Below are 27,902 nucleotides of genomic sequence, written 5' to 3'. Positions count from 1 at the left end.
GCTGATATTTGGACAGCACACATGATAAAAAGGAGGATTTCAGCTGATGTGCACATGAATGATTTGTGTTTCCTCTGCAGGTGAAGGTAGAAAGTGTGTGTGAGCTGATGTGAATTCTTTGGGTGAATTCTGAGCTTTTTGTGGATACGTGTCCATATTAGCATTAAAGACCTGAGAGCTGGAGGGTTAAACGGCAGTTCACCCCCTTTGTACTGGGGGCGCTGGGGCTCAAGAGGTAAAAAGGAGACATTAGGGCTCAATAAAAGCTCTGAGAACAAAACCTGAACTCAAACTGCTCAAACTCTAAATATTCTAAATAAGTAAATACATTGGACATGTGATGAGATTCATGTTCTCTCTCATGTTTTACAGTTGAAAGATGGAAAAATCTGTTGAGGAGCAGTTGCTGAACATGCTGGAAGATTTGGGAGAAGAGGAGCTGAAACTCTTCCACTGGTACCTGGAAAAAGGACCCGGAGGTGATTTCAAAACCATCAAAAAGAGCCGACTGGAGAACGCAAGGAAGGATGGACGTCATAGAACAGTGGATCTTATGGTGGAGACATACACTACTCGCCATGTAATGGAGGTGGCAGAGTTGATTTTAAAGAAGATGAATGAAGGTCAGTCAGAGAAAAAAGACATGACTCAGTGCAGTATCAGGACAACACTGTCACAGTTTATGGATGGAAAACTGAGGCTGTTTTAGTCTGAACTTTCAATTGTGTGTCTTTTCTCTAATAAATTTGGTTGAGTACAAATATTATATTTAGACATCTTGATGCATGCTCAATCATGCAGGTAAGTAAATCTCCAAAAGTTGATTTGTTTTTCATCTGAATGTAGCGTTTTCAGTGGGAGAAACATTTCGTACATCTGTCACCATCTTACATGCTGTGATTGCAGCCATTCCCCAACTCTCTGTGAATGGGACTCGTGGCCATTGATCAGTGGTTATTGATCAGTGGTTGTTGATCAGTGGTCATGAGAATTTGCTTAATTACGATGAAGACACTGCCCTCCCAGCCCATTGTTCCTTCAGTGGGCTGGTTTCAGTCAATATCCAAATGTACTGTTTATAAGATTGAAACCTGCAGTCAGCTGAGACTGAAGAAGTCACTTGGGTGAGTGACGACACGTTTCTCCCAGAAAACACTACGTCCAGATGAACAGAATCAACTTTTGGAGATTATATTTAGAGTATTTTGAAGCCATGCAGGTCTTCATTGTTAAACAAACAGTTCCTTATTCATGGTGCACTTTACTCCAACAGGGAAACCCTCAGCCCAGGCATCTTCATCCTGTTTATCACAAGGTAATAATTCCTTAGTTTGTCTCAGGAGCCATTGGTAAGGTAGAAACACATGAAGCCTGCACTGACCAATAGGAACTCAGGTTGTTTCCATGTGGTATCTCTGTATCCTCAGCTCTGCAGTGTAACTAAGCTCTGAGCCCCAGTTAATGAACAGTTGCCCATAAGTATAACAGCAGTTACCTACCTACTATCTTTAATTATAATACACTTTAAAACAGCCATAGGTGACACAAAGTGCTGTACATTGATACTAAATAATAACAATACATGTGATATAAAAAAAACAATAAAAAAGGTCAAATAACTAAAACAGACCGAGTCTCACTGGGTCAAAAATAATAAAATGGGTTTTAAGATGTGTTTTTGAAGTAGACAGTGAAGGGGGCTCTCTAACATGTAACGGCAAGTTAGTCCATAACTTATGAACAATGATAGAGAAGGCTATCTGAGTGAGCTGGTCAGCTGACTGATGAGGTGTGTAGGCATGAAGAAGGTAAGGCAGGGCAAGACTGTGAAAAATGTAAAACTAAACACAACAATTTAAAAATGAACTCTAAAATATACAGGCTGCCAGTGGAGCGAGGCTAAGACAGGGGTAACATGCTCTCTTTTATAGGTTCTTCATGCAGCGGTGTTTTGAACCAGCTGAGCATGTGAGAGTAATGACTGACTCCCACATAAAGTCAATCACAGTAGTCCAGATGGGATGAAATAAAAGTATGGATCACTGTTTCAAGGTGCTGCCTAGAAACCACATGTTGAATTGTGTGTATGGTTGTGTGTGTGAGAAATAAAAATGTTGAATTTGAAAGAAAACATTTCACTGCTGTCAGTTGCCTAAAATAAAAAAACGCTATACTTTGAAAAACTAGACAACAATTATAATTTACTTTCCAGTTTAAAATCACTGTCCAAATTAAACCCAAGGTTGGTAATAATTAGGGCTGGGTTTTTATAATCGATTTATCGATTAAAATCGATTCTGGCTTGGATAACGTGAAATCGATTCATTAAAATCCTGAATCGATTTTTTTAATCTAAATTTATTTTGCCCGAAACGCCAGAATCTCAGGTGAAACCTCACAAAATTTCAACAACCACCAAACAGCTAAGACAGTAAATGAGAGCAGGAACACGGATTCTGCACAAAGACGTAAACATACAGCGCGGATCAGAATCAGTGAGATGTCGCCTTTCTGACCTGACGGCACGGACACAGTCGGGGCTGAAAGCCGACAGCTCGCTGATTCTGGTGTGTCGGCGGGTCCACGCTTTGTGTTCACGCCCTTTTGGTGCTGATTCTAAAGCTGTTAGTTTGATCTCTCTCCAAACAATACTGACCGAACCAGCAGCAACATAAACATCATTATATCAGTAAGGAAGCTGACTAAATATTAACTGATAATTTATGGCAAAGGGGTGGGATTAAATAAGTGTTTACTTCTTCCCACTCCCTTTCAACATGTAAATTAATCAGAACGTTTTTTTGTATGTATTTTGTATAGTATTTTTTTCTCTCTTATTTTCATTTCTAAATGTACCTGTATATTGTTCACATGTTGAACTAAATTACCAATCAATCAATCAATCAATCAATCAATCAATCAATCAATCAATCAATCAATCAATCAATCATCATGAATTCCCTCTGACTTTTACTTTTACTTCATGCACAGCTCTCTCTCTCTCTGTACTTCAAGAACAGTTTCCCATCTAAAAATCTGTTTTCTGCATTATTCGCTTGCTTGTTACGCACAAGTCTACCGTTGTTTACAGCCTGTCTGCTGCTGTTTTTTTTTCCTTTTACATTCTTCCGAAAAGAAAACCTAATTTCTGCCATTCAATACTGAACAAATTTAAACTTTTTAAAATTATGCAAAACGCTCAGCCGTGTCTCTAATAAAACCGCTGTAACATCAGAGGTTCATATGTTGATTAATGGTTTTCTTTTGTTTTTGATGTACTGCAGAATATAAAATCCCAGTCCTGGAAAATCACCTTCATGTTTTTCTGTGTTTTATCTTCAGCTACTTTGACACAAAGGCATCTGTTGTGATGCTCACACCTTTGATAAAGTCTTGCGTGTGTCAGCTTCCTTTTTATAGATACAAAAATATGCAAATGTACTGATTTCTGACTGTCAAAATTTCCCAGATTCAATTCGAATCGAATCGAATCGAAATGAATCGAATTAAATCGAGTCGTGGATCGAATCGATTCGGGACCTTGTGAATCGGTATCTTCCCAAAGCAACAAAAAAGGACTCATATGGGCCACTAGGCCCAAACATTATCACTCTGTTTTGTTGCTGTGAGTGTTCTGGGAGAGTAGAGAAGCAGTATATATCAATCAGTCCATTTAAAATGTAAAGAAAGGGGGGAAAAAATAGTGATGGCCCTAAAATTAACACCCTGGTAGGCCACATGTCCAACAAGCAGCAGAAAAATCAGAACTAAGAAGGTTCACAGAGAAAGTTCTCTCTGCCAGATAATACCTAAAGCATTTAAGTTCAGTGCCACTAATGCCCACTAGGACATTTAATCAAGATATTAGAATATTGTGGGCTACTGTTTCAAAGGCAGCGGTCAATTCAATCAAAACCAAAACAATGTGGTTGTGGTTTTGCACTTCTAGGTACTTGTTTTGATGGTTTATTGTTTTAGTTTCAGTTTTGAGTTTTAAATTAAATGTAATCTTCATTAAGCTTTAAGCGATCCCACTGTCTCATACTTCCTATATTAGTTAATTTATTTTAACTTCTGTCTACCTACTACCGACTTTTTGTCTAGTTTGGTTTTTATTTTTGACTGTTGATGATTACATTTACCTATTTATCATCCACTTTATCATCCCCGGTCAACCCTTAGTGCATAAGTACTCCTGACTTGTATATACTGGTATAATGATAAATCTTAATTCTTCTTGTTGTTTTTATAGTTTTTTTTTATCTAACAATATAAAGTTCCTTCAAGTGGCAGTTGTTGTAATTTGGGGATATAATTTGTAATTATATATTAATGTAATTTATGTCAAACATGTTTTCTTTTTTTCTTTTGTTTTTGCTAATTAGTTGATTTATTCTTGCCTCAGAGGATGTTTTGCTAAAATAAAAAATAAACAGGGCTTTGATGTCTACAAACTGTTTAAATATACAGAAAAACATTACTTTATCATGTGATGGTGAATTATTAATAAATACAAAAAAGGCTTCAGTTACACATGATGCTGAAAAAAAAGACAGACACACAAAAAACAAACCATGCAACAGCTTAATAATACTGTGATGGATCTGTTATTATGTTTTTGTTTGTTTTTCTAGAGTCATATCAAAAGTGTGAGCCTAAACTCGATTCAAAACAAATGAAAAAGTTCAACTATAATAATTCAAGCAAGGAGTCATTTGTGAAGATCACAGCAAACATCCTGAAGAGAATGAAGCTGAATAAGCAGGCTGATCATCTACTGAGCAGTAAGAAGATATCTGTAAATATATCAGCTAATGGAAAAACTAAAATTTCATAATGTTGCAAGAACTTGACCTGATTCTTCACAAGCACTTAATTTGGGCAGGAAAGAAATGGTCATGTACCCTTGATAAGTACTTAAATTCAATATATATATTTTTCTTTGTTTCTAAAGGAACTCACAGTGGACATTGTCAGCGTAACCTTAAATCCACCCTGAAGAAGAAGTTCCAGTGTGTGTTTGAGGGCATCGCTAAAGCAGGAAACCCAACCCTCCTGAATCAGATCTACACAGAGCTCTACATCACAGAGGGAGGGACTGCAGAGGTCAATGATGAACATGAGGTCAGACAGATTGAAACAGCATCCAGGAAACCAGACAGACCAGAAACAACAATCAAACAAGAAGACATCTTTAAAGCCTCACCTGGAAGAGACGAACCAATCAGAACAGTGCTGACAAAAGGAGTGGCTGGCATTGGGAAAACAGTCTTAACACAGAAATACAGCCTGGACTGGGCTGAAGGCAAAGCCAACCAGGACATCCAGTTCATATTTCCATTCACTTTCAGAGAGCTGAATGTGCTGAAAGAGGAAAAGTTCAGCTTGGTGGGACTTGTTCATCACTTCTTTACTGAAACCAAAGAAGCAGGAATCTGCAGCTTTGAAGACTTCCAGGTTGTGTTCATCTTTGATGGTCTGGATGAGTGTCGACTTCCTCTGGACTTCCACAAAACTACAATCCTAACTGACCCTAGAAAGTCCACCTCAGTGGATGTGCTGCTGATAAACCTCATCAGGGGGAAACTGCTTCCCTCTGCTCGCCTCTGGATAACCACACGACCTGCAGCAGCCAATGAGATCCCTCCTGACTGTGTTGGCATGGTGACAGAGGTCAGAGGGTTCACTGACCCACAGAAGGAGGAGTACTTCAGGAAGAGATTCAGAGATGAGGAGCAGGCCAGCAGGATCATCTCCCACATCAAGACATCACGAAGCCTCCACATCATGTGCCACATCCCAGTCTTCTGCTGGATCACTGCTACAGTTCTGGAGGATGTGCTGGAAACCAGAGAGGGAGGACAGCTGCCCAACACCCTGACTGAGATGTACATCCACTTCCTGGTGGTTCAGGCCAAAGTGAAGAAGGTCAAGTATGATGGAGGAGCTGAGACAGATCCACACTGGAGTCCAGAGAGCAGGAAGATGATTGAGTCTCTGGGAAAACTGGCTTTTGATCAGCTGCAGAAAGGAAACCTGATCTTCTATGAATCAGACCTGACAGAGTGTGGCATCGATATCAAAGCAGCCTCAGTGTACTCAGGAGTGTTCACACAGATCTTTAAAGAGGAGAGAGGACTGTACCAGGACAAGGTGTTCTGCTTCATCCATCTGAGTGTTCAGGAGTTTCTGGCTGCTCTTCATGTCCATCTGACCTTCAGCAACTCTGGACTCAATCTGCTGGAAGAACAACAAACAACCTCCAAGAAGTCTGAAACAACAGAATATTCAGAGAAACCCTTCTACCAGAGTGCTGTGGATAAGGCCTTACAGAGTCCAAATGGACACCTGGACTTGTTCCTCCGCTTCCTCCTGGGTCTTTCCCTGCAGACCAGTCAGACTCTCTTACGAGCCCTGATGACACAGACAGGAAGTAACTCACAGACCAATCAGAAAACAGTCCACTACATCAAGATGGAGCTCAGTGAGAATCTGTCTGCAGAGAAAAGCATCAATCTGATCCACTGTCTGAATGAACTGAATGATCGTTCTCTAGTGGAGGAGATCCAACAATACAGGACTTCAGGAAGTCTCGCCACAGGTAAACTGTCTCCTGCTCAGTGCTCAGCTCTGACCTTCATCTTACTGTCATCAGAAGAAGATCTGGATGTGTTTGACCTGAAGAAATACTCTGCTTCTGAGGAGGCTCTTCTGAGGCTGCTGCCAGTGGTCAAAGCCTCCAACAAGGCTCTGTGAGTAAATCTGTGATCATGTTTATTTTTAAAATGTTGATTAAAAGTGGTCATAGATTTCTTCCATGACAGATCCGTGTCCTAAAACCATGAGCCAGCGTAGTTGTATAGTATAAAAGAAAAAAGGAGAACTTTTGACCACAATATTGTAACTTGAATGAACTTTTGATACAGCCTTTAAACATAAAATTTATGAACAGAATCGGTGACAAAGGGCAGCCCTGGTGGAGCCCATCACCCACCGGACTTATTACTATCCAACTTATTGCCGGCTATGCCAACCAAGCTCTTGCAATGGTTGTAAAAGGATCGAATGGCCTGTAGCAATGGCCATGAAATGTTTCTCAGTTTTATTATTTTCAGTCACATCTGTTTTTGATTATTAACTGAATATTTTAAAATTCAGGCTTTTTATGTTATACAAAACATATTTTCTTATGTCTTGTATTGATTCTGAAGGAATAGTTTTCATCAGTATCGCAGATACCAGCCTGAATTTTACTTTGTATTGGATCAGGAAGGAAATCAGTGGCATCACACATCACTTACAGCAACTTCAGTACCTCTTCATTTTAATAAACTGGGGGAGGTGCACCAAGATTCAGTATGAGATAAAGAATTATTTTTAACTGTAAGGTTGGAGAAATCTGTTGTTGGAAATTGGAAGAACGGGTCATCTTAAAAATCACTGCATTGTAGTTTTATTCAGGCCCCTTCAATCTGTGATCGCTGTTGCTTTGCATTGTAAATGCTACTATTACAAAAGTCACAAATATTAGTGTATGTGTGTGTTATTGGGTAATAAACCAAAAGAACAGAATCTACCAGCACCTCACTGATTTCTGCTTAAAAACAACAAAAAAGCAATAAAGCTCTGATTTGTTTGGTTGATCTTGTCTCCCTTCCCGCTTGATTTCAGACTGAGTGGCTGTAACCTGTCAGACAGAAGCTGTGAAGCTCTGTCCTCAGTCCTGAGCTCCCGGACCTCCCGTCTGACAGAGCTGGACCTGGGTAACAACAACCTGCAGGATTCAGGACTGAAGCATCTGTCTGCTGGGATAAAGAGTCAATACTGCAAACTGGAAACGCTGAGGTCAGATCAAGCGATATCGATTTTTTTTTTCATCAATTAACATCATTTAATCAATTTAATTTGGAAAAAATTAACATTGTGTGTATGTTTTGTTTTTTTAATGAATCCATGCAAGTCACAGTAAACTGCCACATTTGTCTTTTGTAACATGAGGCAATAAGGATTCCAGCATGTCCTGAAACAGTGTTGAAATATTGTAAATGTAGTAGCTCCTCAAGGCACCATGAATATACTTTAACACAAGTGTTTCATGTCTTCTTGTCATCCTTTCTTCAGACTGAGTGGCTGTAACCTGTCAGACAGAAGCTGTGAAGCTCTGTCCTCAGTCCTGAGCTCCCAGTCCTCCCGTCTGACAGAGCTGGACCTGGGTAACAACAACCTGCAGGATTCAGGACTGAAGCTTCTATTTTCTGCAGTGGAAAGTCCAAAGTGTACACTTGGGATTCTCAGGTCAGGATTCAGTCTTTTCTGATGATGATTTAAAACCTGAGTCAGGTCGATAAATGGCTTACTCATTTACAACAGACATGATTTGTTAAATCACCTTATATATGTGTGCTTAAGTTCTGTGCTGCTCTGATTTATTGCCCGTGCTGTCTTTCAGTTCAGCTTTGTCGAGCCTCTGGTAGGATTTCTTTTACATGACCTGTGTAAAAACAAAACAGGAAACACACATACGGGCGATCGTGGCTCAAGAGTTGGGAGTTCGCCTTGTAATCGGAAGGTTGCCGGTTCGAGCCCCGGCTTGGACAGTCTCGGTCGTTGTGTCCTTGGGCAAGACACTTCACCCGTTGCCTACTGGTGGTGGTCGGAGGGCCCGGTGGCGCGAGTGTCCGGCAGCCTCGCCTCTGTCAGTGCGCCCCAGGGTGGCTGTGGCTACAATGTAGCTTGCCATCACCAGTGTGTGAATGTGTGTGTGAATGGGTGGATGACTGGATATGTAAAGCGCTTTGGGGTCCTTAGGGACTAGTAAAGCGCTATATAAATACAGGCCATTTACCATTTACATTAAGCTGAAGTAAGATGCACAATTTGAAAAATGGGGCACAAAAAATGTTGCTGCTTTCTGGAAAGTGTGTCTAAGAAGACCCAATGGAGAAAGTGAAGAGAAAAATCAAAGATTAAGAAGAAGAAAATGGCAGAGGCAGTTTCTTTTGGACTGCCTGCAGATGGGGCGAGACTCTAGAAACAGGGATGATTGGAGAAAATGTAAAGAGGCCAGGAGATGAATACTCTGGTGTTCTGGGGATAGTGGGAGTGAGAGGGAGAGATGCCAGTAAATGATTTCAAGGATAAATTTCAGAGAATCAGAGCTAAGAAACCAAAGCAAGTGGGGAACTACAAACATGTGGACAGACTCATAATTAGGCCAAAGACACATTAAAGCAATTATTACAGGTTTAGAAACTGGGATGGATACTAAGGAGCTTAGCATGAATTTGCATTGAGGAAAGAATAGCAACGAGCATCAGAGGAAACAGTTAGGAAAACTAAAAGGATGTACTGGCAGGAATACTGCAGTACTTTAGGAAGAACTACACCAGTTCAGAATGTGTGGAGTACAGTTAAGAACATGAATGCAGACAGGAAACAACAGCAGTTGTTGTAAAGTAAATTCAAACTCCTTCATTAAATGCAGCTGGTTGAGTTGAAAACAATGGAGAATGATTGTGTTACGTTGTTTATTCTCTATAGAAATGGAGCAGAAGGAGTGCATGCAGAGCTGGACGTGGGCTGTATATACATGCGTGTATCTGTGTTGTCTGTGAGCAGAGAAAACAAAGCGCTGGAAATGTCCAGTGTATCATAAGCCAGCCAGTCCTGTTACTGCAATTCACTTCTTCACCAGAAAGTGTCACCATCAGGCTTAAACAGCAGTTTCCAGTCTTAATAGTGTTAATGAGCTCCAGGTAGTATGGATGGGAAAATGTAGAGATGCTGGGCAAACAATATGATCAAATCCACAGTGGAAATAATTGAAGTGATGACGGCAGGTGTAGAGAACAAAAATGAATCATATTGAAATGTTAAATCAGGAAAATCCTGGAGAAAAGGATAGTTCTAATGTTCAGTTTGTAATGTTGAATTCAACACAGCTCTTAAATGCATAAAAATGGCTTCACCTGACGTCAGACTGAACAATCGGATTAGCTACTGATATTGATTTAACCCTTTAAGACCTACCATAGAACCAAGTCCGCCAGAGCTTATATTATATTTTTACATGCTGTAGAGCCATTTTTGGGAGCATTTCAAGTTGCTATACATCAATACAACCATTACAGTCTAAATTTTAATAATATGTATGTATTAAGTGCATAGTAATTACATAAATTGCAAAAAAGTGCAATAAACTACAAAAAAATAGAAAATCGTTTTTGTTTTTCTAACATATATTTCTAGTTAGAGAAATTTAAGAGGCTTATCCCTCAAAACTGTAAATACAAAAAAGTTGCACAAAATAGTTTCCCACCACAGGAAATTTATTTTGAGTGCCTTCATAGTTTTATTTTTGAAATACACCAATTTTTATATACTGCAGGAAAAACAACAATGAATATTATACTGCAACTTTGCAAAATAACAGCATATGCATCAAAATAAACTATTTCCAGCAGTGCAATATGAGTCCTAAGCATATGTGGAAGGAAACTGTAACCTAGGACAAGCTGATGGCATAAGATGTAAGTACAACTCCTCAGGTTTCATATGCAAAAAAAATTATTGCGCTAGCTCACGTGGTTACAGTGCTACCGGGATTTAAAAATAGTTGCGCAAAACAGAGTGTGCCCACTCTGACCAGTTTTAAAGGGTTAAAGCAAGAAAATATAGTATTAGCATTAGCTGCCAACTCCTATTCACCTAAAATTAACATTACCTGCTAATGGCAGTCTAGTTAGCATTAACTCCGCACTAATGTAATGCTAATTCACATCAAATTATCTTTAGCTTTAGCATTAGCTGCTAGCTTCAGCCTACCTAGCACTAGCTGCTCACATTGTTAAAAGGGAAGAGAAAACGTTATTAGCATTAGCTTGTAATAATTATTCACCCCTAATTAGAATTAGCCACTAATGCCAGCATACTTAGCATTAACTCCTCACATCGTTATAATGCAAATGATGCTAACTTGCATTAAATTAGACTGCTGTCATTAGCTAATGCTATTTAGCAGTAGCTGCTCACATTGCTATAAAGCAAAGGAAAACGATATGAGCATTAGGTTCTAATGCGTATTTGCCTTAAATTAGACGTAGGTGCTAATGGCAGCCTACTTAGCATTAGCAGCTCAGATGTTGTAATGCTAGGAAAAAGAGTGTTAGCATTAGTCGTTCACATTGTTATAAAGTTAAGGGAAATAGTGTTAGCATTAGCTACTCACATTGTTAAAAAGGGTTAGCATTAGTGCATAATGCTAATTCACATCAAATTAGCATTAGTTAATAACGGCAGCCTATTTAGCATTAGCAGATAATGTTGACCTTGGCCCACTGGAAAAGTTCAGAACTAAAGATTTAGGAGTGTTTCTCGATAGCTCTTTCTCATTTGGGAAACAAATAAATTCTGTTATTAAAACCAGCTGTAAGGTTTATATTGTTGATTGTCATTTATGCTTAGAAATATTTACTCATATATGCTTAGTTTTATAATCGATTGCATGATGATAGAGGTTTGATCCTGAGTAGTCTGTAAAGACTCTGTGTGCCTTCCAGAGTGCTCTGGCATGCACACACCACTTGGGGCCATGAGAGAGGTCGTACCCTCTCTTACTGATTTATGGTGTAGGACAGGGGCCTCAAACTCAATTTAGCTGGGGGCCGCTGCAGGCAGAGTCTGGGTGAGGCTGGGCCGCATTAGGTTTTCCACAAGAAAGGCATGGTTAAGAAATTCCAATCTTCTCAAATCTCTTTATTTTTATTTTTCAACACAAAATATAAAAAATAAATAAACAAATTAGAATTAATAAGAAAATAAATCAATCTGTAATACATAAATAAAATAATAATAAGATATTTTTAGTCAGTGAACTTATGTGTTTTTTTCAGTCTTCTATATCTGCTGTATTTAGATTGAAATGTCCGTATTAACAGTTCTATAATCTTCTTCTGAACATGAATGGAACACTGTAGAAAATGAACTGTTCTTCTGAACATGGCTTCTCTTGCCTACTCCTTGCTGCTAGAGACCTGGCAGCGTTTCCTCTTGCATAGCCGAGTTAGCAGTTAGCAGTTAGCACAGGAACACTAACTCCATCCTTCTCCATTAAGGCTTCACTTCTGCTCTCAACTCAAAAAGTCTCTTTAATACATTTCCCCTGCTGAGCCAACGTACCTCAGTGAAGTCGAGCACATCCCCATATTCTGACTCCATTTCCTCTAAAAAAGCACAGAACCTTCAGTGCTTTAAGCCCCTGGATCTGATTTGGTTGATGCATTTCACAACAATAGACATCACATTGTCAAACTTCAGGCATTTGCTGCAAAGGACCTGCTGATGGATGATGCAGTGCAGAGCAATGGCCTCCTCCACGCCTTCCTCTTCCAGTTTGTTTTGTGCCACCAGTCCATTTTCCCTCCCTGTCATTGATGGCGCTCCATCTGTTGTTATTCCAACAAACCTCTTCCATGGCAAACCAACATTCTCAATGGCATCACACAGCTTGTAAATATCTGCTGAGCGGTGGTCTGGCCATGCATTGGAATTACTGTGAGCAGCTCCTCCATCACTTCAAAACTGTCATCAACACCACGGACATACATTGGGAGCTGGGCAGTGTCGGTGATGTCTGTGGTCTCATCAAGAGCGACTGAGTATACACTGAAACATTTGGCTTTCTCACACAGTTGGTCATAAATGTCACTTGACAGGTCAGAAATGCGATCTGCTGCGGTGTTGGCAGAAAGGCTGATGTTGCTAAACTGACCTTTCTTTCCCGGACAGACTATATTTGCAGCCTGCAATATGCACTTTTAGACAAATCCACCTTCTGTGAATGGCTTCCCTGCTTTAGCAATCATCTCACTAACCACGTGGCTCCGACTGCTGCATTATTCTCTTTGGTTGCTTTCTTGGAGAAATCTTGCTGCCTCAGTAGATCTGTTTTAAGACTGGCAACCCGGTTCGCTCTCTCGTCTCCCTGGTATTTTGCATCCACCTCAGCATGTCAAGTTGTGTAATGACGTTTCAAATTGTATTCCTTGTGCAGCGCAACTTTCTCTGTGCAAATAAGACAGGTCGGGGTGCCCCTGTGCTCAACAAAGAAATATTGCATTTCCCACTTTCCTGAAATTGTCGGTGCTCATCACCAACCTTTCTCTTCACCGCAGGCTTTGAAAAAGACATATTTGGGGCTATGTGACATTTATAATTCTACTTGGTGTCACTGTCGCATTGAAGTTTCAATCAAGCGTTTAGCCGACGGACGTGGAACGTCTCAACGCGTAGAGAACGTCATTTCTGCTTCTTTTTCTTGCAACCGTAGCACGGCGATCGGCAGATAAAAAGCCGGTAGCAGTCTCCTTTGTTTTTACGCTCGATGTTCATGTCTTTCATGACGACACGAACACCGTGGCGTTTGCAGATGGTAGAAAGTGCAGGGATATCGATGGTAAATAAATGGTAAATGGCCTGTATTTGTATAGCGCTTTTCTAGTCCCTAAGGACCCCAAAGCGCTTTACACAACCTGTCATCCACCCATTCACACACACATTCACACACTGGTGATGGCAAGCTACAATGTAGCCACAGCCACCCTGGGGCGCACTGACAGAGGCGAGGCTGCCGGACACTCGCGCCACCGGGCCCTCCGACCACCACCAGTAGGCAACGGGTGAAGTGTCTTGCCCAAGGACACAACGACCGAGACTGTCCAAGCCGAAGCTCGAACCGGCAACCTTCCGATTACAAGGCGAACCCCCAACTCTTGAGCCACGATCGCCCCATATCGAGCGCAAAAAAGGCGACTGCTCACGGCGCCGGGCTGTTGTTACAGGAGAAAGAAGCGGAAATGACACCGTGACATATAACAAATAACATCAGCTGTTTCTGATGTTAGTTGTTTTGACTGCTTTTACATTATATGTACTGTTCATGTTTGCTGCAATGCAAATGGAGTGATGCAAATAAAAACATCGAGCCACAAATTACGGTGCGACCCTATAATTAGTCTGGGTTACCGGGGACTGTTGTTGCCGATGAACAGGTGTCGCTATGTGACTGCAGACTAAATTGGGCTGCATTGAGTTCATGACTTTTCTTTTATCCCGCCGCCTACGCATCACTGTGAGAGTTAATATGAGATCTCTCTCTGTGGAAAAATAACTTTAAATCCCACTGACGTGTGTATAAATCTATATACGTATAATGTCCCGCTGGGCAGCAACTTAAAAAAACAACTTTTTTTGAAGTGTTGTGAACGCAGCGCGCTGGGGCGAATGTCGGCGTTTGCCCAATAGAAAGGAGGAAGCCAGCCAGGCACAGGAAAGAAAGAAACACTCCAGGGCAACGCTGCTGGAACTTTGACTCATTGAGAAATGTTTCCCTGCTTGCATCAAGCCCGGCTGGTGTCCCCTGAGATCCATATCCCACCCTGATTGGTGGGTTAATTCAGCTCCGCCCACAACACTGTAAAGTGTCATACATTATCAAACTAACATTACATTTTCATATTAAGGTGGGGCCAAAAACTATCGTCCTGCGGGCCGCAATTGGCCCGCGGGCCACGAGTTTGAGACCCCTGGTGTAGGAGGACACCTACTCTGTGTCTGGTTAAGTATAAGAGCCCTTTGTTAGGGGGACCGCTGGACTCTTAGCACCAGCTTTGGGGTCACAGGGTCACATCTGGAACACACACACACACACACACACACACACACACACACACACACACACACTGGTACTCTTTGTTCATACCTGTGTAAGACGACATATGTTAATGAACTTGTGCATATTCATGTTGATAGGTTTGTAGCTTGTACCTATCTGCTGGAACGTTGAAGACAATATAATTACACCGCAAAGCAAGACACGAAGTAGGCAAGCTCTTCATGTTACTCGTGCACGGGAGAAAACCGAAGAGGCGCCGTTCCCTCGCCTGACCCGGTTGCTCTCGTCCGTTCTCCCGTACCACTGTTCTTTTATTGAGGTTACATGAATATGCATAAGTTCATTAACATATGACGTCTACATACACACAAAGAGTACCTTGCCTGTGAGAATGTGTGTGTGTGTGTGTGTGTGTGTGTGTGTGTGTGTGTGTGTGTGTGTGTGTGTGTGTGTGTGTGTGAGGTCAAGATGTGACCCTGTGAAAACTCCCCAAGGCTGGCGCCTAGAAGTCCAGCAGATTTATCTAAACAAAAGGCTCTTATACTTAAACAGATATACGTGTGTTTGCTATACCATAAATCAAAGATAAACTCTCCTAGGGAGTATGTGATTTATACCAAGGATACTCTTCTAGAGGAATGAATGCACTTCCTTCTACACAGAGTTAATACAGACCTCCTATGCCCTCCTGGGTTTTAATTGCACCTTAGAACACACATGCATCAACACTACAATGAGCGGGTGGAGGGAGGTTTGGAGTCTTCTCTCTCCCCCATTCTCTGCGGCCTACTGGAGCGGGGGGGCTAGGAGGAGTGGGCCGTCCGACTGCGGTCTGGGGCCTCCCTGCTGCTGCGGAGTCGGGGCGGTCTGCCTCTCCCCACCGCAGGGAAAAGGGTAACACCACCTGGGTCTGGGTGCAGTTCCCCCCTCCAGGGGCAAGGGTACCTAGACCCGGTTAGTAGAGTACGCTTGGGGAGTGTGATCGTGTATACAGCGTCCCTTTATGTCTTTCTCCACGTCGGTTGAGTGTGAAGTACATATGAGAGCATGAGGGTGGGAATGGATGTTTGTGTCTGTGTGTGCCTGTATGTCTGTGTCTATATGTCAGGTTGGGTATCAGACGCCACCTCTCTGGGGACATCTCGGGCCCTCCAAGGTTTGGAGGCCTATCTCCACCCACCACCACTTCCCCTGCCGGTGGCGGACTCCCTCAGGTATCGGTGCGTTGGTGGTTCTTTGTATCTGGGGGTGGGCGTCCGGGTACACACCGGCTCACTCCTTGGCGGCCGCTTATTGGGGCTCGCTCGGGCCACTTCGGAGGTGGGGTGCCCCCGGCCTCTCGGCCTGGGGCTCGGTCACTCAGGCACAGCTGGCTGCCGGCGGAGCTCACGGGCGCGTCACTGCAACTCCCCCTGGCTTCTGCTCCACGGCTGCTGAATGAGCCCTCATCTGGGACTCTCCTTAGCTCTTACTGGGACAGTGGCGCGGCTGCCCCTCTGTGGGTCTTCCTTGGTCTCTTGTGTTCTGGGGGCCTCTGGATGTCTGGAGTTTTGATCTCCTCCATACCTGCTTGATACCATAAAGGACAGGACTGTGGCTCCCCACACTCTCTAGCAGATCATTACATGAAGGAACCTTTGGAATGCAAGCATGCTGATCCACACAGGTATGCACACAGGTGTACACATGGGTATTCACAGCTATCTTGGCTGCTGCCTCAAAGCACACTGTGCGCTGTCTATCTTGCGTGCTGCACAATATCGTTTATTATTTAGTAACTATTGATATCTATGACTAGCTAGTTTATTGTGATGGTGCTTTTTTTTTTTTTTTCTATTATTATGTTGCTCTTTGTTGTTTGCTGTCTCCCCTGTTTTTTTGTTTTTCTTTCTCTCCATACAGGTGACCCAGGAGTTTGTTTTTTTTTGTTTTTTTTTTTGTTTGTTTTTTTTTCTCTCTTCCCCCCCTTCTCACCGTCTCTTCTCCCCTTTGGTTTTCTTTCTTTCTCTCCCCCTCTTTCTTTCATTCTTTCCCCCTGTCCTAAAAAAAAAAAAAAAAAAAAAAAAAAGGATGACAAAGGATTAACTGAAGCTCCGCCATCACGTGATGTCACATGCTGCTGTTTCTGATGTCACTTCCAAGAAAAAAAAAAAAAAAAAAAAAATACAGACCTCCTTTAAGATGAAACATTCTTTCAATCTACAAATGATTATACACTTCTAAGCATATATGAGTAAATGTTTCTAAGCATAAATGACAATCAACAATACAAAACCTATCATTCCCCCCTTTTGACCTTTATGCTAGAAAAGTTCCCAGTTATGAATACCTCATGTCTGACAGTTTCAATGCAAACATTGTTATATTCAGCATATGTCAAATCACCCTAAATTACTGAAAAAGTACACAGTTTAACAAATGTATTAGCAGTTATCCCATTCATTGAGCTCATCTCATGGCAAACTGCATCTTATGAGCAACCAAAGAAATTGTTAATTTAATAGTGAAAATAAGAAGGTAACATTTTCAAAAACATCTCAGCTTGGTAATGCTTCCTCCGGGTGTGCACATCACATGTCTCTCTGCAGAGTGGTTTGAGTTCTGCAGGGCGTCATGAATGTCTCTTCCAGTTGTTTCATTGTCCATAGGACCAGAGTCCAAATGTATGTAGAATAAACATTCAAACATACCAGTTGGTTTTGTTGTTTGTCAACATGGGTCTCAGCTATTTACAAAGCTGCAGACCTCTCAGCACTCTAGTTTTATGGCCTCCCATTACCTCACTTCAGGCCTTCATCCTGCGAGGGGGATATTTATGACTCCTTCATTGTCCACGCTCTGCAGAAAAACACTTCTGTGGAAAGGGTGCAGGGTTCCGTTGTCTTACTGCTGTTATGATCCCAGCAGCCTTCAGAGTGTCATCGTATGCACATAGGAAACTGCTGTCATCTCCACCATAGCTTCTGGTTCCTGTGCTTTCACAGAATCATGATGTCATCCTCGAACTCCTTCTGCGCTGTCGATGGAGCTTGGCACGCTCCCCTCATCCCTCGAGTGTTCATGTTCCAACGCTGCTGAAGGTTTAAGGCAGAGCACGTCGTACACCTTAGTTGTCTTCCTCAGCGTCAATATTGAATCTTTCATTTTATTTAAAATCTCCTGGAAGCTCAGTAGCACAGCTCTCTGTGTCATGTCTGCTGTGCTGAAGATGATCTCTGATCCTCCTGAAGTCTCTCCTGGCCTCAGCTCCCATCCTGTGGACGATCCTCTCAGGCACTCCTTCTCGTCATGGATAGTCCTGATTTTGGGCCTGCTGGATCTGTCTCAAAACACTCAGCTTCTCTGCCTTCCTCCTGGTTCAGCTGATTTCATGATGGGCCCCAACCAGCTTGACCTTTGACCTCAACCACTGCCTGGGCTATGCCTGGAATGTTTCTCGCTTCTCACTGCTGCACCTGTATTTCAGAAAAACTTCTATTTGGAGAGCATGTCAACAATCATCAAACCACATTCTTTAGTTCAGTGAACTTCACTTATAGGCCATCAAGCCTCATCTAAACATGGATGCACCACTTGCATAGATTTAATACTTGTAAATAAACAGCTAATCACACAAATCACTGCAACAATAATAGTAAACATTGTTTAATGTTAATTCTGGACCCCACCTCTTGACGCATGGACAACCATGCGTCAACTCACCAAACCTGGATCCCTGTCTTAAAAACTGGCTCCACCAGGAGCCTGCATACACAAGATCTGGAAATAAAATCAAACTTCACACGTATAAACAATTATTTCAAAAGAGTAATAAGCATTCAGCACGGGCAAGACAAGTGTCATGTGCAGGTTTTCTCAAATCATTAAATCACTATTGTTACCATAATTTGCCCCAGACATGGATCATCCCATGTACTCAGTTAACATTAATGTAATCAGTGACTGCCCTTAAGCAAAGTCACTCCACTTATATATTACTATGGGTTCAAAGTGGCCAGCTAAGAGCCCATATTCAACTTTTCCATAAACACCGTAATCTCTTATTTGTTTTACTCATGCCACTTGTCCGTTTCAGCTGAATCCTCCACAGTATTCTCAAAGAAACAAACATTAGCAATACACACTGACTGTGGTCAGACGGAGGTCAGACACAGGTCAACAGGTTCCAGAGGTGCCATAAAAACACCATAAAATCAACCATCCATTGTTGTGGAAAATATGTTATTCATATCATCAAAGTAACCGTCACATTTTCCCAAAAACACAATGTAACAGCATCACCACTCATAACCTGTAAACACAGTTTTCCTCACACATAAACCCAAAAATCCTGTAGTAGGAAAAACATCAACCAGTTGTCCTGGTATAAATCATGTGATCAAACCACATGAAGAACTGTAATGCTGTAGAAAAGAAAATGCAAATGTTAGCGCTGCGCAGATGTATACAATTTCTCACAGTTTCTTTTACCAGTCAGTCAGCTTTCTTTCCTTTCACTCACGCATTCATACATTCATTCTTTCTTTCTTTGCTGATAGTGGAATCGATTGTCGCATTTAGTTTCCACTCTCAGCAAAATGACGTCATTTCAAAAAAGAAAAAGAAGAACTTTAGTTTGGATTACATCGCTGGATCCTTTTTAGGCCGGGACTTTCATTTAATATTGTCCCAATAAGTGGCTTTCTCCAGAACCCATTTTAATGTGGAGAAAATGCACTTGTAACGGCGTTCTCGACAGGTCGTATAGCACTTTTAATTTCTGACGTGCAGATCTGCTTAAAGAAAAGAAATAGACAAACAAAATCAGTGCCTGTTCAAAAGATAAAAATGAAAAATAACAGAGATTATCAAACCAAACTCTCAGTGCTCTGTAAAAGTATCAAAATAAAAAGGCCTTGTTGAGTCATGACACAAACTCCTCATCTCAGGAGGGTAAATCATACCATTAGCATGGTTTATTATACCATCATACTAATCGGCAGGCTCGACTTCACAACAGAAGAAAAATCATCAGCTAGATTAACTCCAAATCAACCATCAGCTGCACAAAACACAACATAACCCTAATGTCATATTAGCTATGAGTTTAATCACCAGGTCTGTGCTCTTCACTCATTTAGGCCACAGATCTATTTTATTCAACTTTCCTTTTTCCTTCATCATAAAACATGTGACATGCTGTCATGCACTTCACAAAAAAAGTTTGTTCTGACGTATTCAGAGTTGTGTATCTAAATACAAGATTCACTCGCACATCAAAACAGGAAACTCAGTGTTTTAGAGTCTCTACTCAACACACAACAAGCTCCAACACATCTCATTCACTCGTGCTAGAATTCAGTCACCTTTCATTAATCTAAAACCGATCAACTAATTTGTATATCAGCTATTAACCCACTAAGTTGACAGGACAACAGAAATGCATGTTCAAAATATTATCACAAAAGACAATTTCCCTCATACAGTAAATCACTTGCTGCATCAATCAAGCAGGAAGCTTCTCCCAATTTACCATTTTAACATTAAATTTATTGTCTGATCACTGATTGGTCAAACCAGGATCTTTTTTCCCACAAAAGTTAAATTGTTGTCCTGCAACCTAGAGAGTCAATTTTTTTTTCTTTAGGATAAATTCAGTATTTGATAACAAGTGTCTGCTAAATTGACACTATTTTACACTGATGAAAGATAACAAGCTAATTTTCATTGCATGGGTGTTTGTGTTATTAGGCAGGTCTAATGCATGTCTGTGGAGCTGTATATCCAGCAGAGCATGTAATGTGCTATGAGTTTCACTGGTCTTTACATCACACGAGGTGACTTGGACAAGATGATAAACAGACTCACACACTTAAAATGTTGTCTAATCTTCATGAGTTATTTTGTGTTTGTATTAGTAGGGTTAATGCATGTTCTGTTTTTATGTATCCTTTCATGTACCTTCCCCCCTTTTTTCTGAAACAAAACTCCGTTCACTCCAAATTTTGTTTCAGAAACATCTAAATGAAAAACTCTGTCATAGTCAGGCACAGCTAAACCCCAAATGCTTGCAGGTTACCATCGGCAACCACACTGTGTGTTGTTAACCCCTTCTACAAATGCCCTCTCTTAAAGTGTAACACTTTGTGTATGATTTTTTTTTATCTCTGGTGCATATTATCTGTATGTGTCGTGTCACTTTCCATTTTTTCTAACAGTACACTTGCATACCTCAGTGCTTGTCTTCCTCCCCCTTTTGTGGTGGTCTGGACACTGTGTCAATCCTCCACTTCCAGGCAGTCGCTTGTCTCCCCGAATTCCTTAACCTAATTTGATTGCCCACACTAAAACAGCAGCCTCAGTCCTCCTCTGCTCCTTTCCTTCTCTCCCACTTTTCAGTCCAATGGCAGTCAGCTTTTTCAGCTTTGTCCCGTGTCTCTCTTTGTCCCACTGTCTATTTTATTGCCATCTCACTCCAAACATGGCAAATGTCAAACTCAGACAGTCTTCTCAAACGTCCTTCACACACAGTGAGGTTGCAGCTGGCTGGAAACGCATCTCCATCCATCCAATCTAGATGGTGGTTCTTCTCTTTCTGATGCCGTTTGCCCACAGTGCTGCTGGACCTCTCTGCTCAGGACTCTGGTATTGTCTCTTGGACTCCTGTCCACTGTTGATGTTCATGCTCGTGCTTCTGAAACTGCACTCGGTGTCTTCAGGGAGAGATTAGTTTCCTTGGAGCTTGCTTGTTCGGGATGAGGACGGGAAGCTGCAAAACAATTCAGCCAAAAAATTCTGGCTGGGTGTTTTCTATTTTTTCTAATGATTTCAACCTATAATTTTCTTCCGACTGCTGCCCGTGGAGAATTGATCCAGGTCCGTTCCCCACCTGTAAACGACAGACTGAGAGACTTTCATTATTATCCTCACTGCTTAATCAACACACATCTCTCTCTCTCTCTCTCTCTCTCTCTCTCTCTCTGTTTTTGTGAACCGTCCTTTCTTAAAAGCAGAAAATAAGATTGTAGTTGTTCTTGGTTGATCAACACAAAACCTTTTTTCCTATGATTATTTTTCATCTACAATGTAAATTTTGTCTCTTTTTCACTCTTTTTTGTTTGTATTATTATTATTTTATTTTTTTAAATAGCTGGTGATCTGCAGTATCACCGCTCTCACAATCAAAAACAATTATTTTTACAAAGCGCACAGAAACACTTTGATGTCAAACACATTCACACTCACTTTGTCATCTGCATAAATAAATCATATGGCTGGAGATATGTGCCATGGTGATCCATAGGCATGATCACACGTTTATTTAATTATTTTCAACCTAACAAAACAAATAAACAAAAACATGATGCTGATGCTACACACACACGAGTCAAGGTGCAGAAAAACTGCTCATGGAAACGCTGCACACTCATAGCTCTGTTTCCCTCTCTTTGAGTAGTTCTCAGACAGCTCTTGATCTAATAATGTGTAGCTTGCTCATCAGCTCGGAAAAAAACTGCAACGCAACATCACACAGTAGTTGCGTGCTCTGCCCACAGCGGCAAAGTCTTACACTTTCACATTCAATTCAGCTTCTCCATCATGTACTTCTAGATGTTTCATACAGGGTTCAGCATATTAGTTGTTTTCACAGGCGTGCTGTATATCTCATCAATGGCTCATAATAAGACGACAGTCTTTCACACAGGTCAAGTGCCTCTATGCACTTCATTAGTTTAAATATTTGCCTATATCACTTCACCTCACATGTCATTGTACTGAATTTGAGCAACCACAAGCTTAATGTAGGTTACTTTTAACAACTATCCACCTCAATTACGTCTATGGTCTGACACACAGGCTGTTGTTGATCAGGGCAAGCTAAAGAGTTAACATTTTGTGTCAGCAAGGGGTGGAGGGAAAGCCACCCACCAGAGCATAGCTGCTGATGCGGGATGGCCTTTTCCACACACTCCTGGCTGCTTAGGAAACCATGATAACAACAACAGCTGCTGACGTCACACACCACGCGTTCTGCTCCGCACACACTCACACATAACAACAACAACGAAACGACGACGAAAATGACAATAACACAAAATAGGCCTACTGTCCAGCACAATCTGGACCCCGCGGAACCTCTCAACACCCCACAAAGCAGCGGAGAACCAAAAAAGTTCGAACTGCGCAACTCTGCGACTTAATGCTTCTGTACAAAAAAACCCCACTAAGCGGCTTTGTACATCGTACCACTTAGACGGCGAATTTTAGCCCTACTGAGCGGCCACGGACAACACCCCACTGAGCGGCGAAGACGTAATTTTAGCCCCACTGAGCGGCCACGGACAACACCCCACTGAGCGGCGAAGACGTACAGTTATAGAGTTGGACTCTAAACTTACTCGGTGTTGCTTAGCGTGTAATATCCGCCTCGAATCCCGCCGATCGCCATTCATCGAGGAGAAAAGACAGACAGCGAATCCACAGGAACTTCCTGGCTGACGTCAGTCTTTCAGCGTGTCCCTTCTCCCCTCGGTGAATGCGATTCCAGGGATCCGGCATCGAAGGACCAATTAATGATAGGTTTGTAGCTTGTACCTATCCGCTGGAACGTTGAAGACAATATAATTATACCGCAAAGCAAGACACGAAGTAGGCAAGCTCTTCATGTTACTCGTGCACGAGAGAAAACCGAAGAAGCGCCGTTCCCTCGCCTGACCCGGTTGCTCTCGTCCGTTCTCCCGTACCACTGTTCTTTTATTGAGGTTACATGAATATGCACAAGTTCATTAACATATGACGTCTACATTCACACAAAGAGTACCTTGCCTGTGAATGTGGGTGTGTGTGTGTGTGTGTGTGTGTGTGTGTGTGTGTGTGTGTATGTGTGTGTGTGTGTGTGTGTGTGTGTGTGTGTGTGTGTGTGTGTGTGTGTGTGTGTGTGTGTGTGTGGGATCTGTGTGAGGTCAAGATGTGACCCTGTGAAAACTCCCCAAGGCTGGCGCCTAGAAGTCTAGCAGATTTATCTAAACAAAAGGCTCTTATACTTAAACAGATATACGTGTGTTTGCTATACCATAAATCAAAGATAAACTCTCCTAGGGAGTATGTGATTTATACCAAGGATACTCTAGAGGAATGAATGCACTTCCTTCTACACAGAGTTAATACAGACCTCCTTTAAGATGAAACATTCTTTCAATCTACAAATGATTATACACTTCTAAGCATATATGAGTAAATGTTTCTAAGCATAAATGACAATCAACAATACAAAACCTATCACATGTAAGCTCAATAAAAAGCAGTGTTACGAGGGAGCAGACGAGAGCGACTGAGGTCAAGTGAAGGAACGGCGCTGTCACAGTTCTCTCCCTCATCAATTGTCTGGTTCCAGCGGTGGGTCTGTGCTAGACAACCCATCACCAGCTTCTTCCACTGGTCACCAGTACGTGGTAGAATCCACTTCCAGATCTGGTTGTCTTTAAATCTGTGAATGGATTGGCTCCATCTTATCTCTCTTTAACAAAATAATCCAAGTGGAGCCCTCAGGTCTGCAGATAAGCAGCTTCTGACCAGAACTAGACGTAAAAACAGAGGTGAGCTTTATCGATGGCTGCAGCCAAACTCTGGAACAGTCGCCCTTCACATCAGGTCGTCACCAACACTGGACATTTTTAAAAGCCGGTTGGAAACACATTTGTACTCTGTAGCTTTCAATCCTGACCAGTCTTTATAGTCATTACTGTGTATGTTTCCTATTTTCTCTCTACTCTGTGCAGCACTTTGGCTCAACCTGTTTTTAAATGTGCTGATAAATAAATGTAGATTTCTTTGAATAAAACAGTGGAGCCGAGCTTTGAGCTCAGTGTGTAACAGTGTGTGTGTGAGAGCCATGTAATGTCCATGTGTGCATGCTGACTGTGCTGCTCTGACCCCCTTCCTCCTTTCAGGGTGGAGCCTGCTGGAGTCCGATGGTTGAGACCAGGTCTGAGGAAGTGTAAGTGTGTTTTTAATGGGATTCATGAAAACAAAGCAGCACACATTCAACCATCTTCATCATGTCAGGAGTCATCATCAAAGTGTCAATCAATGAACAGATGATGGATCAATAACTGCAGCTGGATTGTGTTTGTTCTCTCCATCAGATTCCTGTCAACTCACAATCGACACAAACACAGTGCACACAAAGCTCCAACTGTCTGACAAGAACAGGAAGGTGACATGTGTGAAGGAGGTTCAGTCATATCCTGATCATCCAGACAGATTTGATGTTCATCAGCTGCTGTGTAGAAATGGTGTGACTGGTCGCTGTTACTGGGAGGTCGAGTGGAGAGGAGGGGTTAATATATCAGTGAGTTACAGAAGCATCAGAAGGAAAGGAGGCAGTGATGACTGTTGGTTTGGAAACAATGATCAGTCCTGGAGTCTGATCTGCTCTGATCGTGGTCCTCAGTCTGTCAGGCACAATAACAGACTAACATCCATCTCCTCCTCCTCCTCCTCTGTCTCTAACAGAGCAGCAGTGTATGTGGACTGTCCTGCTGGCACTCTGTCCTTCTACAGAGTCTCCTCTGACACTCTGATCCACCTCCACACCTTCAACACCACATTCACTCAAACTCTTTATCCTGGGTTTAGAGTCTGGTCTCGTGGTGGCTCAGTGTCCCTGTGCTGAGTGGAGTGTAAATAGTGTCTCCTGTTACAGAAACACTCTGACTGTTGAACAGATAGTTCAGTCTGTACATGTCTGTCTCTTTCACTCACAAACACGTTTTCAGATTCATGGATTCAATCAGTTGATGTTTGAAACTCTTCTAAATGATTCCTTGTAAACTTCTTCCTCTTCAGTCACAAACAAACAGGAAGTGATGTCACATGTGTTCCTGTCCACACAGCAGAATGAGTCTATTGCTGACAGTGATGTACAAACAGAGTGAGCATTTCTGAGGCCCAAAATAAACTGAGTAGTTCACTGAATGAACAATGGACTGTGAGCTCAGTTCCTTCATCATTAGTATGGATTATATATGTATATGTATTATATTAGTATCATATATATCAGGTGCTGCTGCTTTCAGTCATTGTGCAAATGTGCTGTTTGTAAGCTTGTAAAGCTGCAGTCAGCTGAGACTGAAGAAGTCACCTGATCAGTGAGCAAACGTTTCTGAAAACGTCCAGATGAACAGAATCAACCTTTTGGGATCAGCCAGCAATGCAGCATCATTGTTGTTCAGCTTCAGAGGTTTGCAGGAATGAACTGATGACCAGAAACAGCTGCAAAGTCCAAGAAAATACCAGCTGGAGTTCAGCTGCATTTGAAGAAGTCAAAGAAAAGTAAGGATGGCAAAGGGCGACGTTTTCTTCCAAAGAACTGAAAACATGGTCGACGCCTCATTAGAAGAATCATCTGGACATTTGTGAGGAACTCTAACCAAGAAAGCAACGTCACACAGATCCAACAGACAGTTTCCATGACTGCAAGTGTTCAGTGGAAAAATGCTACATTGCATTATTGCATCCTCTCACCACAGGAGGCGCTGTTGGCGCCACTGATTGCTGATCAGCTGTTCTCTGATGATCTGATTGATACTGTGAATAACGGGACTCACTGAACTCTGTGACACAGTGAAGATTACAGAGTTTAACTTCAACATCTGACTGACGTCACACAGACAGAAGGATGAACCAGTGAGGCACAGAACACAGTTACTGGAGATACTGGATCAGCTCCATGTGAACCTCTGATGGAGAAGCTGCTGAGCCAGAGAAACATCAGGACATGACAGCAGCTGCACTTATCTAACAACATGTAGCAGAGCTGATCTATGTTAGAGGATCTATCACAGCAGCTGAAGCCAAAGTCCAACACTGGATACCAGCTGAGCCTGTGCTGAGTGTAGTGTTACAGGAAAAGGGCAGAAACACTGGTAGCTCCCAGTGATGCTGACTGGGGCACAGAGCTGAATGATGCAGCATCAGGACACTGTTTCAGTCTGACTGACAGAGAAACCTGTAGCTGTATCTACATGTGAGGCAGAGGCCACACAAGCAGCTTTCTATGTTTCACAGTGACTGAGATCTTCAGTGGGGGTGGACATGCTCCTGTACAGACCTCTGAGGAGAACCAAGGTGCAGTCAAAGAGTCCAGTCTGTCCTCACAGATGTGAACATGTGCTTTCATCAGGTCTGCTGTCAGCTAGCAGGCTCACATCAGAATCACTGTTCCTGAAAAACACAGTCTGTGTGACATCATCAGTCAGCTGATGGTCCCAGATCTGAATGGTTTCTGTCTCTACTGAGGAAGTCAGAGAATATCACTGAGGTGTGGATCAGGTCTGAGTGAGCTGTGGAGGGACAGCTTTAAACAGTCCACAGGTCTCACGTCCTGCTCAGTCTGGTAGCAGATACCTCGTATTGTTCCAGATGTGCTGACATCAGCAGCAGCAGCACAGCTGTGTGATACCATGAATCTCAGTTATTGATCCAACACACAGTAAATACAAAGATCAGGATTTCTGAGAGTAATCATTATGAGTCTGAACACATGATCACTGAATGTTAGTCTCCACAATAATAAGCTAACACAAGCAAACACAGCTTTCAGCTCTTATTTTGAAACTGGCTTATTTAGAGAGCTGTGATGTGAGCGTGCCTGGCTCTGAGGCACTTGGGTCAGCCTCTGTTGTTTAGAAGTGTTACAGACTGTGAATGACACAGACCTGTCAGTTTCCATGTTTGTCTGTAACACAGCTCAGGGCTCCATGCTGAACGCATCCATCCAGTTTTATTGATCCAGGACTGATACCAGCATTGGGATCAATACTACAACACACAATCACATGAACGTGATGTGTTTGACCAGCTTTATTCATTAATGATCAATCAGCTTATTTACTGCATCTGAGTCCAGCTTCATTTAAATGATCCAACCATGAAAATGACATCAGTCCTACAGAAGCACTTCATGCTAACAGGAAGTCATTTATTAAGGTGGAATAACACAGAGACACAACCACTCACAGCTAACCTGACCCCACTAACTGCATGTGTTTGGACTGTGGGAGGAAGCCGGAGTACCGGAGAGGACGCACACAAACACGGGAGAACATGAAGCTCTGAAACAAAGATGGTGGATTTGACCTCAGGACCAGGCAGGGTTACGGGGGTCATGACCCCCCAATAATAGATCCAGCTACACTGAAACTGTCAATTTCATTTACTTTTACTGTTTTAAAGCTATCAGGCTGCTTTG

General features: G+C 42.1%; 3 protein-coding genes across 3 annotated transcripts in view; 2 read left to right on the top strand and 1 right to left on the bottom strand.

Annotated features, from left to right (window-relative positions):
• The window catches only part of LOC308399604 (uncharacterized protein), a gene marked incomplete at its 3' end in the record, with an annotated part of 374,730 nt that overhangs the window by 282,210 nt on the left and 64,618 nt on the right, over positions 1 to 27,902 (top strand). The gene's annotated exons all lie outside the window — the stretch shown is intronic.
• The window catches only part of LOC308397376 (uncharacterized protein), a 170,242-nt gene that overhangs the window by 95,834 nt on the left and 46,506 nt on the right, over positions 1 to 27,902 (bottom strand). The gene's annotated exons all lie outside the window — the stretch shown is intronic.
• On the top strand, positions 93 to 27,902 carry LOC308397227 (protein NLRC3-like). The gene is made up of 9 exons (XM_080883028.1): positions 93 to 235; positions 373 to 623; positions 1,274 to 1,315; positions 4,635 to 4,784; positions 4,955 to 6,752; positions 7,672 to 7,845; positions 8,122 to 8,295; positions 24,601 to 24,647; positions 24,796 to 27,902. Exons 2-9 carry the CDS (start codon positions 380 to 382, stop codon positions 25,323 to 25,325), a joined length of 3,159 nt encoding a protein of 1,052 aa, XP_080739154.1. The 5' UTR covers positions 93 to 235; positions 373 to 379; the 3' UTR covers positions 25,326 to 27,902.

Source organism: Rhamphochromis sp. 'chilingali' (genome assembly GCF_963969265.1).
Source record: "Rhamphochromis sp. 'chilingali' genome assembly, chromosome: 1".
NCBI classification, from domain to species: domain Eukaryota; kingdom Metazoa; phylum Chordata; class Actinopteri; order Cichliformes; family Cichlidae; genus Rhamphochromis; species Rhamphochromis sp. 'chilingali'.
Note: the sequence above shows the minus strand (reverse complement) of the source record. Positions and strands in the feature narration are given on the sequence as shown.